Source organism: Poecilia reticulata, chromosome 3, assembly GCF_904066995.2.
Source record: "Poecilia reticulata chromosome 3, P_reticulata-male-v2, whole genome shotgun sequence".
In the NCBI taxonomy this organism is placed as follows: Eukaryota; Metazoa; Chordata; class Actinopteri; order Cyprinodontiformes; family Poeciliidae; genus Poecilia; species Poecilia reticulata.
Window position 1 is genome coordinate 19,366,934 of NC_088832.1, and position 15,888 is coordinate 19,382,821.

The following is a 15,888-nucleotide window of genomic DNA, read 5'->3' on the forward strand; positions in this document are numbered from 1 at the left end:
TACAAGTCAATTTTGCACTGCTCCCCTGCTTTGTTTGACCTTTTACTGTGATGAAATCAGTAGATAAGGCCTACAGTTATATGAGCCGCCATAATAGGGATTTTTGAGGCCCTTTTATTTTATCTATTCTTTAATCACCAACAAAACTTGTTTTGCACCCAACAATGACTTCTATTGATTGCATTATGAAATTTGTGTTTTTGCTTGATAACCAGACTGATCCCTGCAGATTATTTACAAAATAACCACTCTGAAAATAGGCTTAGATATTTACCACGTTTTAAAGAAAACATCCCAATAATTTGCAGAAAAGCTTAGGAGAAGTAATGATTTCAGAAGTTTTGATGAATCTGTCGATACATCAGATGTGTATTTACATCTACTAATGGGGAGAAAAACTATGGAGTAATTTAAAACAAATTAAAACAAAGAAATGTTTGAGATTGTAAGTGTATGTATGCAATAATATAAATGAGGCAGGCCTTGCAAAATTATTTTTCCTTTATTTTGTGTCAAACTATGAAGATCATATTCATTCCAGCTTTGAAGGTTTTCAGTGGTATTTGAACGACTGGAACAATTTGTAATCTCCATTCATTTAATCTTTCTTGGAGCCCAAACCAGGAGCACAACCACAAAGTCCCCTTTCCAACAGGTAGACCCTCTGTTCAGTTAAATATAAAAACAATTATATCGGTATTCAAGTTAGATATAATTTAAAGTAATGACTAAACCATTTATAATAGTTTACATTTCAAGAGGAACAGTGTAACAGATTCCACTAATCTGTGGAATCTGTAATTAAGTTTCTCTAATCAGTAACTAGAATTACTTTAAAAAAAAAAAAAAAAAACTGAAGAAAATATGCTATCACTGTGGGGTTAGAAAAATTACTGAGCATAAGTTGCAACAAGACCATTACAACTTTGATTTGCGAGTATTTTAAGAGTAGCAGCTTTCTCCCGTTCTCGCTCAGATGGACCACATTTCGTGCTACAATAACTTTCAGTCTGGAAATGACTCTATCTGCCGGCTGAAGTTCCGCGCATGCCCAGTGGAGTCGCTCCCAGAAACCGATGAATATTTAAACATACTACTTGCTGTGTGCCCTTTGATTGGATCCCCTGGCTCAGTTTCCTGTGTTATGTTTCAGAGCCGATGCTCCGCCGCTGGCTGTCAGTGTGGGACTTCACCATGGACGGAGGACGCAGCTGAGGAAACCGCATCCATGCTGTCCCCGCTTTTTCAGGAATAACTTCTGAAAACTTGGACTTTCCCCCCTTCCTCTTCCTCTTCCTCTTTGATTTCAGGTTAAAGTTGTAGACTTTTGTTTTTAAAGGACTGCGGACTTCACCGAGTTTCGCACAAATACTGGACTGTGGGGAGACGACAGAGGACTGAGTGGAGCTGCTGTGAAATTAGAGGATGGTGAGTGTTTTGGTACCACTTGTTTAAAGTAGCTAGTAGTTATAGACCAGATATATTCTGGAGAGCTGGGAAAACAAACGCATAATAATAGTTTTTTATAAAAAATAAAAAAAAGAAAAAAGAAAAAGAGAGAGGTTAATCCCAGAAGATAAATATGTCTACAAGTGTTTGTTTATTAGTTAATGTATTTTTATTTTTGTTTTTTTTTTCTTTTTCTAATTAAATTATCTCACAATAACAGACACTGATCTGCTTTCCTAAGCCCTCACTCCCAACAGCAGAACCGCTTTTCTTAGTGGGTCTGCTCTAAATGCAGCTGGGGAAACCCATATCCGGTACTAACCATCTGATTTTCACCCAGGAATATTTATATGCACATAAAGCATCAGTCAGGTGCACCAGGTCTTACATTAAGGAAACCGGTTAGTCAGCCATTGGAGCATGTGTCAGGTGGAGTGTGTACAGTATGTGAAACAACTTGTGTGTCTGCACATTACCCGGAGACAGGTTTTTCCTGGTTGCTGAACGCCAGGCCCTGCAGCAGGCAGACACACCTAGACCCAGCAGCCTGTGTGAGGCTCATCACTGTGTTTTGGCAATAATTACACAAGCCTTTATCACCCGGAGAAGCGCATTTACTTTGGCTGTGATACAGACTGCTATCGCCCTCATGATCCAGTCTGCTTGGATTGACTGGAGAACTTTTGTTTGCTTTAAATTGCTACAAAGTACACAATATAATAATTGTAATGCTGATGAAGACAGTTTGGAGAGAACTTCATTTGTAATTGTGAGCATCCTCAGGTAGCTTTAGGACAGTTTTTGTCATGAAAGTGTCTTTTTAAGCACAAGTTGGACTGAGACCTGGTTCGTTTCTTTACCTTAAGCAATGAGTTGAACCTGGAGGTCAGGTTGCCCCAAGGAAAAATCAAAAAGCTGATTGATATTATCGTGATGTACTTTTACACTTGAACTACAACTATCGTACATAAAGAAAAAGTGCGTAGATTCCTGCATTCGTGGCTACTGCCAACTTGAATTATTTCTGCATGACAAAGTCTGGAAAAACTAAACTCAGACATCAGCATTGCTCACTACTTCCTTCTCATCCAGATGTTGAACTGTAAGATGGTACGGCAGCAGATGGTCTGCATTAGTTTTTCCAACAGAGATCTGGCTCCCCCTTGAACTCAGAGCTTCAGACCTTCCACTGCTGTAGAGATTTGCTCAGGAATTCAAGCTTTGTGTCTGAAAACAGGCCGAGCAGCCGTCCTGTGGACCTGGGGAACTCGTTAGGCCTGTTGCTGCCGCTCAGTCCGCTCCCACTCTTCTTTTGATCCCTGCCCTACATGCTTTCATTTATCCGCAGCCTTTTTGCTACCTACTGTTCACACGGACCTCATGAGTGTTTACTTGTGCCACCGTAGGGCTTACCGTAAATCAGGAACAAGTGGAGCTCATATTTTGCTTTGTAAATCTGAGTTGCAGCTGTTTATCAAGCAGCTGTGTACCTGTTTAAACTCACCTTTTGCACGCCATGGCTTACAGCCCCGTGTTGAATTTCCTCTGACTGAGCCAAGGATCTGTCTTGTGTTGTGGAAATCCTCTGTTAAAAATGACTTCTGGCAGTTTTTAAAGCAATGTCTCTTCATGCTAGTTCAGCTCTCAGGATGTCTGATGATGATGAGGGTGGAGTTGCTCTCAAATAGTGCTGACTCCTGACTCATTGATGAGGTGATGAGATTTGCTGATTGGCTACAAATATAGATTCAGAAATTACTTTTAATCATCCACGGCTTATTAAAAAGAGAATATGTGACGAGTGTTGTCACTTCATCAAAAACTCTTTCCATGCTTATTCCTTCAGTAGTCTGCACAGCGACGACACTGACACTTCTGCTATTGTGTCCCAGATTGTGCCTTATCTGTAGTATGTTTATACTTTCACTTTGTTTACAAAATAATAATGCATGTCCTGTGTCATTACACTGAGCACTGAATTATTAGGGACATCTGCTCCACTAGGGAAGCTGAATGGACTTTTTTCTGCATGAGCCAAAATATCCCAAATGTAATTTTTTGAGTTCACATGTTGAATACACTTTTGAGTCAACTTTCATCAGATCTGTAAGATTTTAGAGCTGCTTTTAGCGACGTCAGCTGTTTTCCTGTATGAGCACTTTTCTGTTTGGGAGAACAACTCAGAACAACAAGATAACAAAATTATTATTTTGTTACATTTTCCAAATTTTTTTTTCTCTTTTTTTGTATTGAGGCAAGCTGGAACATGGAGATATGTGAACTGCTGACCTCGTTTTAAGTATTCCGGACTAACTGCAACACAGTTTGTGATTTTTAAATGCTAAAGATAGAAATTGCTACCTTTCTCATCTTCTCAGTATTGTGGATCTACTGTTGGAAATGCCACCACTGAAATGATGACGATGATTTTCCAGTATATTCTTCTCCACCTTTATTAGGCTGCCTCAGTTTCCTAATCTTGAGTAACTCCTACTTCTCTGTTATGCTGCTTGCTTTGACTAAAATGTGAATTTTTCAGCTGCTGATGCCCTTCTGTCTTCTCAAACCTGTCTGCCCAGGGTCCCTTGACCTCAACAGGTTATGTTGTTCAACAGATATGTTTGTTTTTTCAGACGTTTCTGTGTTAACCTGAGTGATTATGTTGGAAAATCCCAGTTTCTGAAACGCTGACCAGCCTGTTTGGCACAAGCAGCCATGCCACATTCAACGTCACCCTTTGGTCCAAATGTAATGCTCAGTTTTAACTTTAGCAAGTCACCTTCATCACATTTAGATATCCAAGTATGCCATGAAATATAAATACATCTGTAACTCTAATTATAGTTAAATCTGGTGAAAAGTTGGTAAAGTTGCTCAGTGTGTGGTGGATGTCCACCATCACCAATTCTGAAGCCTCTTCTTTGTTTTAGCCTTTTTTTAAAATACCACTTTTTGAAGTAGCAGCATGTGGAGTTTGAGTAAAATGTCCTGTGTTATATCTGAAAAGTCTTTTATATAATGTTTCACAAATATTCCTATCTGTCTCCCAATAAATTTCTGTCACTTTAGGATGCACTAAATGTCAGAATATGCCACTTCCCTTTTTTCGTTAAATTGTTTTAAAACAAACAGGTGATGGATAAGTCAGCTTTGTTGTGAACTCTTCTTTAACTGAGCACAACTGGATCAGTAGAGTTTTATTTTGACGTTGAAATCTTCGTCAGCATGCTTTTCCCCCTCTCTTGTTCTTGGCAGTGTCTTGTTGTAGCTGCTAATTTGCATGTATGACTTTCCTGGATGGAGAGCAAAGTGAGGCTCCTGCTGCTCTGCTCCGGTTATCTTCCCCGATAGCTTCCCCTGGCCACACAGGAGTCAATGTTCACCCTCCTGGTTAATGAATGGCCTCTTGAATGGTCGAGCTTCGGCTGTCTCTTTCTGTGGGTCTGTCTTACTGATTGATTTTGTTGAACCTTCTTTCTTAATGTCGCAGGAAGTTAAACTTTTACCTTCATCATAACAAATGTTTAAGTATTTGTATTTCTGTTAATTTGAGAAAATTGGCCTCCTTTTGACAACTTATTTTCTTATTTATATATTTTTTTAAAATACAAAAATATCTCTGAATTTGGTATGCAGTGACGTCCTTCTTACTGACTTTTTAGGCTCTCAACTATCTTTTTCCTCTTGTTGCTAGGGGTTACCCAGAGGATAAGATTTGACCTTTTGTTTTATGATATATTTTTTTAAATCCCATAAAAGATAAATGGCATATTTAAAGATGCATTAAAAAATCCTTGTTGAGATTTCCCTAAAAATAAGTTAAAAATGTCCAAAGTGTTGACAGTGATTCATAAGGAACAAAAGGTGAGTCAAAGCTTTAAAAAGGTTTGTCAGCTGTTTTTGGAACAGACTTACCGTTATTTGGAGGAAAACATTCAGAATCAGCTGGTTTGGCTCTTTTCTGGCAGACTTGAGTCACTGTGTTACTTCTAAAATACTTCTGTAGAAATAAACATATCCTCAGTCTCTCTGTGATAGTTGTCTCTACAGTCAGCTGACAACAAAAAGAAACACAAATTAGTGCTTTCACTGTTGTTTCTATTCATCTATCAAATGGTTCTGCTGAATAATCCGATTTCTCTGAATCTTTGATCTTAACTGGTAAGATTTTATTCATTTAGTCAAAGAAGGTGACCAAGACGGATCCGAATCATTTCCTTGCCATATAAATGGTGTTTTTGCTTAAGTAGGACACCATTTCCACAGTTTCTCAGGTTTACCGCTTCAAAATGACCAGATTTTTGTTAACATTGTAACTTAATTCCTGCCTTATCAGGAAGTTAAATTAACATTGAAACATAGGGCTTTTGCGCACGTATTCTGTGAAGTCATGCTCTGCTAAACAAGTATCCAAGTAAAATTTACAATCTTATATCTACAGAGCAATAAATAATTGCATTGTCAGCTTAATAGCTGCAGCATTCATCACTTTATAAGGTGTGACAGTGTGAAAAGTGACTCACTTTATAGGTTTCTGCTGGTAATCAGTCCTGAAGTGTCTACACCGGTGGGCTGTCGGTGCAGGTAGAAGGACCAATCAGAGTCGAGGTTTCACCTGCTGAGAACAGTGTCACTCACAAGCTAATATTGACTCAAGCATCACATTTTACTTCTGTGATCAAACTTATAAAATAGCGAAGGCCTTCCACTTTTTAATACCTAATTTGGTTGCTTTAAAGTTCAATAGATTAAATTTGAGAGTAAAAACAAGCACTCATGTTCATTTTAGAGCTGCCTGAGATGTTGAATTAAATGCTGTGCAAAGTCATTTTCTGCTCTATTGGAACCACAAATGACTGTTTGGTTTCAGTATTTAGCAGGACTTTATGCAAATTCATGCAAATTGTGAATGCCAATAAAATATTTTTGCTATGCTGAATAAATGCTCACTTCCCACAGTGCCCACGCATGATGTTGGGATTTTAGCGGTGGTGGAGCTAAAGCTCACAAATGGTGATGAAAAGGAAGAGTCTGAACTCTCTGGGTTAATCTCAGTCGCAGTTTTCAGAAACAGCATTTAAATTATTTTGTGCAGTAGTTGGTTAATATCTGAAAATGCCTTTGTCAGTTGCTGTTGTTTTTGCTTCTTTTATGATAATACCCACCCACTGTATTTATTTAGTTTCTTCTGTGCAGACAACTTTTTTTTCAATCCTTCTTACATTTTTACTGTCTAATTTTGTCATTTTGCACATTTAAACCCAGACTTGCATTCACTGCAGCCAGTGAATCTGCAGCAGTGAACACTGACTGATACTTTGAGGCTTAGCGCTCAGTTCGGACTAAAGCATTTCTTCTGACCTGAAGGACCTTTCACAGTAAATGCCACACAACCTCACTCTGTGGTAAAAGTTTTTGGTATTTGATGATTTTAGTTTCTATAAATAATCGTGCTTGGCTTGTGCAAGTGCGGTTGTTGAGGAAGATGGTAGATAAAAGAAAACCAAAGAATACTTTGAGGAAATATTTTCTGTTTTGGTGGCTGATTTCAGGATCGAAGCTGTAACCTTTTAGAGCTGATGCAAGATTAAATTATTGTTCACTCCCCATTGTACAATGCCAGAAAAAAACAATATTAGTCTTGCTTTTTGCTAGTTGTACTAAATCTAAAAGAGAATGTTCCCTCCATGAAGTTCGCTTCTTCTATTATTTTAGTCCAGTTTAAGTCCTGGGTACATGCCAACGTGTATTTTATTAGTTCAAATCACAGGAATAACTTCGTCACAGCTGACAGTGATGTCTCCCCCGTCGCCTGCGTTCGCTGTGCTGTTCACCACCAGGGTGAGGCTGCTTTGAAAGGTCATCTCTGCACTGAATGGTGTGTCTTTTTTTTGTCTAGGATTTCAGCTGAGCTCCACCCTAAACCGCATTGTCTTTTATATTATCTTTTATAGACAGCCATGTTGCCGTTGCTGCTCCTTTAAGGGGCTGATTAAGTTTTTGATGTTGCAAATGAGCAGTTCTGAAGTTTTCTCCCGGGAATTAAAAGTTTTTGTGCCGTGTTGAAACACGTTGAAGCACAAAGGCCGTCCTTTTAAAAGGGGATCATTCTGGCTATCCTCTATGTGGGATGCTTCCGAGTTCAGCCCTGCCTGGCAGGAGCAGCATTTAGCGTCATTATAAACGGTAGCTTCTCGTGTTTCCAAAATCGAGCGAATTGAAACATAGATTTAAATTTTTTTCAGACCGCAGAAAGTTGAGATTCACCACAGGGTGATACCATTGTTGGTGAAATGGTTTATTCTGGTCTACAAATGACTACAGTCACCGTATGAGCTGTGGAGGTGTCAGAATAACTCATTGTGCCTTTTGGATTAATTGGCGATGCTTCATTTAGACCTTGGCTGCTGCAGTGGCTTCTCTGCTGTTTGCTAGGCTGTAACTCAGTTCAGGGTCATTGACTGTGGTTTGAACAGGAATGTCAGTCAGGTTCTATTGTCTCAGTGTGTGAACTGTTTGTCTCTGGAGAATATTTAATATACACTTTCACTGTGTTCAACTGTGGGTTGTTGAGGAACGACACCCAGAGATACAGCAGCTACTAAACGTTTATAGATTTTAATAAAAAGAAAAAAGGCTTTGTTTTATGTTGGTCTTGAAAATGTTTTGCTTTTTGTTTACTGCCTTGCAGCTTCCTACTCCACCCTTCATTGTTTCACCTGCGCAGCCCTCGCTTTCTTCCGTATTTATGCTGCCTTTAGATGCTCGTGTGAAGCTGGAATTTCAACAATCTCTTCCCAAAAATACCTTAAGAAGTCGGATTTTATAAACTTGCTGATCTTATCTTGATCTTTAAAGACATATCAGATTAACTTTATTAAACTTTATTTCTGCCGTGTTTTTAATTAATTTAACCATTAAGTAATGTTCAGTGTGTCATTCTCTTATAGTCCTGCCCTTTAATTCTGCGGTCCATTTTACTTTTTTAATGTTGATGTCTGTTCTTGTTAATGTCTGAATTAACTGTTTATGGTGTTTTTGATTGATTAAAGTCATAAATGTAGAGAAGAAAGAAGTTATCCACTCTCTCATGTTTAAAATTGGACCATGCAAATTTAATGAGTAATTAATAAACCCATTCTGTGACCAGGAAAGGTCAAATGTGGACAGATTAATAACAAAGATATTATTTCATAAAGTCACACTGCTATGCTGAAGTAAGCTGTGGCCTCTAATAGTTGCTATTTTAACAGTCTGTTCAGAGTTTAAAGTTAAGATTGATGATGGGACTTCATCATTAATAACTTCAATAACTTTTTAAAGATTTTTAATTAATGAGCTTCAACAACATTTAATTTCCCTTTTGGATTATTAAAGTATTTTTGAATTTGAACAATTGTTCATAATTTTATGCTAGAATGCTGCAAAATTTAAGATTTTATCAGTTATGACTGATTGTCCAGGTCCTGAAGCAGCAAAGCCCACTCCGACCTCCATGTTTGAGTGATTTCAGTTTTATGAAAAGTCCTGGGCTTCATCAAGATATTGTTTGGTAAATTTGTGGTCTTTCTGGTCTGACACAACCACAGAGGCGGACGGAGCTGTTGTTCTCATTTTCTCCTTTCACTTCATGCCACTGTTTATCATTTTTAAGCAGTTATGAGACACAGTGGCAAAACCTGAAACTGCTACTCAACAGGTTGTTGCTAGGTAACCACAAGTCCCCCCCCAACAGGTTGTTGCCAGGCCACCAAAGACCGAGCGAGTTAGTTGAACCTTGCTTAGCTGTCTGTGAGAGATTGAGAGATTAAAGCCTGTCCTCTGCCTACATCCCCCAGAATGCTGTGCGGTTCTTCATTGGAGTTCAGTGAAGTTATTAGATGTATTTTCTGTTGATAGTGATGACGTCTGTTGCAGTTTGTATCGTTACTGATTTATTTCCCAGTGTATGAATGTAAAGTTAATCTTATGCCTTTATTGTGAACACAGTCAAATCTCCAGTAGACTCCGGCAGCCGTTTTCTGAACTCTATGAATCGGACTGAGTTACACCTGGGCCCTTTAGCATGATTTAAACAGCCGCCAGCGTCTGAAAGGTTCAGAATATCAACCCGGCTCGCACGCATGCTTCTCCTGCTCCATTTCTGCTCTGTCTCTCATCTCTGTTTATCTTTCCTCACTTTGAAAAAAGGCCAGCCGTCTTTGTCAGCAGTTTTTCTCGTCATCTGGCAGGATTTCACACACCGAGCGATCTCGGATAAAGTGCGAACGCAAGCAAAAGGGAGCAGGTGGAAGTTCTTAGGAGAACTGTTCTTCCTCAGATTGAGATGGAGACGAAGTAGTCACATCAACCCACATGTTCCGCTTGAATATATATTGGAGCTGTTCCCTGACGTTTGTTGCAAGTTGTTCTTCTTTCTTCATAATTTTGAGTCACAGCTTGAATACTAAAATATCCCTGGTGTGTGTATCCATTAAGGGGTGTATCCAACTCTATTTGTAGAGAATTTAAGCAGTAGCTCATTTTCAGATGTTGTTCTACTTCTGTTCTATTACTTCACTAGCAAATGAGCTCATAGTCTGGGACTTTTTTCTTTTATTTGTTTTCTAGTTATACTCACTTAAATGCTGAACTTTAAAAGTTAGCAGAAACTCATTCACTAACCGAGCATGCATTGCAGATTATGCAATTCTACAACAGGTCATTCTCAAAAAATATATTTTTTCTGCTCTTTTGCTGTATTTACAAGTTAACTCATTGTCTGAGACTTTTGACTGAAACTTCCTTGCATTTGTAAGTTTTTTTTTTTTTTTGTTTATCTGACTTTGGTGTTTTGGTTGCACCTGATTATAATTTCTGCAGTGGATCCTGCACAATAAACCTCCGGTATGTGAAACATTGCCTAAAAACTTTTTAAGTGAAGTTAAGAAAAGTAAAGAAGTATGATGATTCTTTTTTTCTTAAAATGTTTCTAAAAGGAAGTAAATCATTAGCCGCACTGTTGGTAGCTCTAGAAAATACATAAAGATAAATAATTGGGTTTAGATATTGGATTACAGTTGCAGGTTTTTTTGTTTTTTTTTAAACACTCTTAAATAATTGAACCATTTAAAAAAAAAAGCTTTTTATTACTTTTTTGTCAGTGTAGTTAACCATCAAACTCGGCGTGGTTTCAATCTAGAAATCAAGTTTAACGTACATATTTAAATTCATGAACTGAAGCTGCCTTGGAGCGTTTATCCCAAGCAGTTTGGCATTGATTTCCAAATGTCTCCGAAGCGAATAGGAACTCAGGAAATCAATAAAAGTCAGTATACTTTGGAAAACGTTTGGCTGTAGCGTAAAGAATACATAATTTAGAGTCAGTGACCTAAAACACACAAAACCACTGGCATGGTGATTGAACTGTGCATGCTCTGCCCTCTGGCTGCATCTGCAATAATATGCTTCAGTCCCAATTTTGCAAGATTTGTAGGTGGTCAAACCACAGCGTGATCTCCAGCATGAATCGAATAAGTTTCCTGCAAAAGCTGCAGTGTCGTCTTTGAAAGAAACCTCTCGTCTAGTCAGAATCGATCACCTTAATGCTGCTTCCTGCAGCGTTGGTCTAGCTGTTGTTGGAATTTTCTTGGCTTCCAGATTTAATCTCATGTTTTCTGTAAATCCTTTTCTGCTGGACGAATCACCTACAGTTCATAACCGCATTTTCTTGGGTATAAAACGTGTTCGTGAGTGTGAGGAGACTCTGTTCTTCTAGAAGATTTTAGTCTCAGGGCTTTGCTTCATTAGAAATTCCTTCTCTAATCTGATGACTAACCAGGAGGCGTGGCTCAGGGCCGAACCTCAAGCCGTTTGTGGTAAGAATGCCGCTCGGTGTTATATTTACTTCCACCACTTGTGGGGAGTTGTACATGTCAGTCACTTGCTTCCAGCCAAGTTCTGAGTGATTCCTCTCAAAGCTCATCTTGCGCTGATGAATTGCTTTAGCTCGTCCGTTTTTCAGAGTGAAGGACTGATTTCAGATGAGCAGAGCTGCCTGTTCCAGCCTTCGCAGGACTGCGTGTCCTTCCTCGGTGTGGAAAGGGGAGGAAAAAAAAAAAGGAAAAATGTGGGGAAAAGTGCCGCTTATGATACTGAATCAAACCCAGCCATTTCCTGTACGCTGAGGCAGAGCGCAGCACTCTCCATATTTGGTGATGGTATTTGCATGAAGGGAAAACCTGGACTTGTGTTGAGATTCCTTTGTTTTAGCTTAGAAAAAAAGCTCTGCTTTTTCTTTAAATACATTCATATACAATGTATGGAAACCATGCTCTCTTGTCTCCTACTTTTAAATAACAAGTGTGGTATATTTTGGTGTTTTTACATAACAATGTTCTAGTGATGTCACACTTTATTCCTCTGCCCTGTTTGTTTTCTGCTCTGAGAGTCTGTGGTTGCATGGAGATGGTGTTGTTATGCCTACCCTCGACTTCACATTGCAACACGTGTCCCTTGTGTTTGTGCTCATGTGTGTTTGTGTACACTACTTTAACGTCACTCCAGTTCCACCAGCACTGAGTCGCTTTAAGAAGGAGATAAAGAGAGTTGTGAGTCAAAAACACTGAAAAAGTGACTAAAATAGGAAACTATTCCTAAAGTGGAGGCAGAATTAAAAAAAACTTCTTCTAAAAATGAATGTGTTAAATGTTAATCTTGTAAAAGTATGATATACTTTTTACCTTTCTGTGCTATTTTATGCATGATTGAAGCATGTTTATGTACTCTCATTGTATGCGTTGAGAGTACATAAACTCTCAATGCAGAGAGTTTATGTACTCTCTGCAGCAGCTGTTTTTTAAGCCTGGATATTAACATATTTCAGACTTTTTTGCTGAAAATATTGAGGTAGAGTGGTGACGGGGCATCTTCTCTACAGCGGTTATCAAACATCCTAATCAAGCTTAACTCAAACTTTTCCTTCTGTGTATCTCTATGAAGGATGTGAAACACCCCAGCAAATATTCAGCTTGTTCACAATTTCAATTAATCTCACATTTATGAGATCAGGATCTGTGGCCAGGACTTTAAATTTCTTTTTTTAGTGGCTCTGTTGTTATGTTTTCATGTTGCAGGGTCCAATTGGCCGTTAGCTCCAATTTTCATTTTTAATAATGATCTTAAATGTCCTCCTTCTGATACACGGTAGAGAATTCAAGGGGGACCCTACGATGAAGAGCTGGACAGGTCATGACAATGCTTTGGGGAAGTGACCCTTTACCCCTGGCTCAGTAGCCAGCAAAGGAGTTTGACTTTTTTAAGCTCCTCCCGGATGTTTTTGTAAGGTCCTCCTTTTCTGTGCACCTACTCCCTCAGTTTACTGGAAAATATTAGATTTTCTTCCTTCGCTGAACAAGAGGAGGCTCAAACATGATGTAATCCTTAAAACATTCACCGTTCACATTTTGGTTGTTGTAAAATCATCACTTCATGGCCGAACCGAAACATTTCTGGCTTCAGTTTACCTGTAGGCTCCTTCTTACAAAATTATTGTTGTTGTAGCACTAAATTAAAAGACAGAGAGAGAGAGCAGTTGATAAAATATAATTTCATTTAAATATCATTTTGAGAGTTTGATCATTTTTAAGGATTTTTTTCTCTTCTCTTTTTGTGTTTGGGGTTTCTTCACAAAACTTCCCTGCATTAAGGAACCTCAACCTTTACATCCAGCCCTGTTTTGTGACACTGTGCACTTACATAATTGAAACTGGCATTAGAAAACCAGCAAAACACAGCATCTCTGTTGGTTGACAGAAAATGCTACTCTGTCACTCCCACTTTCTGCGTGTATTGCAATGAAAAATCATTTTCCACCTTAACATGTTTGACCTACCGTTTAAGCCATAAAGTACCTATAATTATAATTAGACAAATTATTATTTTTTGGTTCATTTTCACTCGTCTTGGCCCGATTTCTGCCAGACGTGGCTTGAACAGCCTTTCTGTGCACATGTAGACAAACGCATCACGTCCAGTCAAAAAACAAACAACAAAATGGAAAAGCTTTCTAATCTACTCTTATGGTTTTAGAACTGCGATAATGAGAGCCATTATCTATAAATGGAGAAAACATGGATTCAATTGCTCCAGTTGATTTCAGTGTTAATTGTTCAACAATAAGGAGGAGACTGAGTAAAAATGGCTTTCTTGAGGGAGTTTTAATCCCAAAATCCTTGCTGACCAAAAAGACCAAAATGGTAATTGTGTTTAAAAAAAAACATCTTTAAGATCCACAAGACTTTTTTGGAAAATATTTTTTGGATTTTTAAGACGGAACTGGAATTTTTGGTTGTTGTAAAATAATCACAGGAAAAGAGCATGATAAAGAAAGTCAAACAAGGTAGTGGCACCATGATGGCCTGGGACTGTTTGCTGCTTCTGGACCCAGTCAGCTTGCTGTACTTGTTTGAAACTTGAATCCTACTAATTATCAGAAAATGCTGAAGAAGAATATCTGGTCAACACTTAGCTTAAGCGTAGGATAACTGCTTTTGTGTTTGGTCTAGTCAAAGTTCAGACTTAAATCTGGTTGAGTTGCTTATGACATTACATTAAACTGTATTTTCACACTGAAAGTCACAAGCATCTCAGGCTGGACTTAAAATAATTTCTAGAACAGTTGAATTTCACTTATTTGTCTTGTTTTTTTTTGTTTCTTTTACTTAAACATAGAAATCTAGATTTTCCCCTTTTTCATTTTATTTTGGATAAGATGGCTTTTCCCCCTCTTTAAACAAACCATGCCAGACAAACTGACTTGACCTTTTTCAAAATGGTTAAACTGTGTGATTTGAAGACTCCCCAAGCAACATTTCGCTCCTACAGAAAAACACTCCCTGAATTAATCTGAGAAGCTGTTGACATTATTCACCCCTGCTATAACTCTGATTGTAAAGTGGTTCTAATTTGGTTGCTTTGAATGGGAAAAAAAAATATAATAATCCCCCTGCAGGATATGAAATGCTTCTGGCCATCCTACCAGACTCATTTAAAGTTAATAACTGAAAACACATCGACTTTTACTGCCCTCCCTTGTGCTGTTTTCTTGCTCTTTGATGCTGAATATTTCACTAGTTTTGCAGCAGCTGTATTTATTTATTTTTAGTGTGTTGTGATACACTGCAACGTTTGCATCTTTCATTGAGACATGAGCAACATTCACTTTTTTCATGTGATCCCTGATGCAAAGCAAATATTAAATCACATACTTCAGCACAAAGAAACATTCCTTAAATTTTTTTGATACTGATAAATATGTTAATATTTTACAAAATATACTCAAACCCTTCATATGATGTCTAATTATTTTAGGTTTTGTAATAAATAGATTTGGTGGATATGTTTTATTCATCTTTCAGGCCAAGTTGAAGCTGTGTTTTCACTAATAGCTTTGAGATCTTATGAGTCAGGCTTTATTTTTAGAGGTTGTGGGATACATTTTATCCAGATTCAGCGAACCAGTTGTTGAAAGAACCCAGACTCGAAGCCAGCATGTTTTTCTTGCTAAATCAGTTATTTAAATGTGATTTAGCATAATTTTATTTGTAGTCTGGTTGCTGCAAACTAAGCAGATGGATGGTTTTTACAGGTGGTTAAAACTGTAAGTTTTAGCTGTTTAAGTTTGAATGTAGCACATGGCTTAACGTGAACGAATGCAAAATTTCACATATTTAGCTTCATGCTTTTTTCTTTACTTTGTTTTATGTAGCATAAAACAAATGAAAAGTCACAGATATATAATGTTGTGCTGTGATGTTTTTATTCCCTTATAAAGTGGTTATGTGAAACCAAAAGGGTAGTAAAATGCTGCAAGATTAAAGGCTTGCTTAGGTTCATTTGAGAAAAAAGTCAGATTCTTTTTATTTTTTAAATGGGACATAAACATTTTCTAGCCTTTTGAGATTGAAGTGCTATTTGATGCTAAATGCATTACCTCCAGAGTTGTTTATGTTGCTCGTTAAATCAGCGTTGGGTCTTGGTTATGAGGATTACATTTCTGACTTTGAAAAAAAAAAACCTTGAAAACTAGAAATGCAGAAGACTTATAGAGGCGCTGGTGGTTTCTGGCCTACTGACTCCAGTTTTTAAGATTTCTGATTTGTTTTATTTTTTGTCTAAGTATCTTAAAATGTAAAAAAATTTAATAAAAATTATTAAAATGAAATAAAATTAAAATGACTGAATGTTCTTATCAGGAGGTAATTCTGAACCCAAGAGAAAAATAAAGGAATTACATAATTATTCCCATTTGTTATATGTGCCTAATCTTAATCTGACGTTTATTAAACTCAATTTGTGAATAAAAGTATATTTTCTTGGCTGATTCATTTACAGATAGAAAATCTTGGGAGGTATTTATTTTGATTAACTTAATGGATAATTTTACCAATCAAAATAAAA

The 15,888-nt window shown here is 37.6% G+C and overlaps 1 protein-coding gene across 2 annotated transcripts in view; it reads left to right on the forward strand.

Annotated features, from left to right (window-relative positions):
* Window positions 1–919: 919 nt before the first annotated feature.
* myo1ea (myosin IEa) overlaps window positions 920–15,888 on the forward strand; it is a 61,696-nt gene continuing 46,727 nt past the window's right edge. Inside the window, exon 1 of one of the 2 annotated variants that reach the window (XM_008405358.3) lies at window positions 920–1,428. In XM_008405358.3, the coding sequence (XP_008403580.2) occupies window positions 1,426–1,428 (3 nt within the window). In that variant the 5' untranslated portion in view covers window positions 920–1,425. The remainder of the gene's footprint in view (window positions 1,429–15,888) is intronic. The other variant, XM_008405361.3, reaches the window with a different exon arrangement.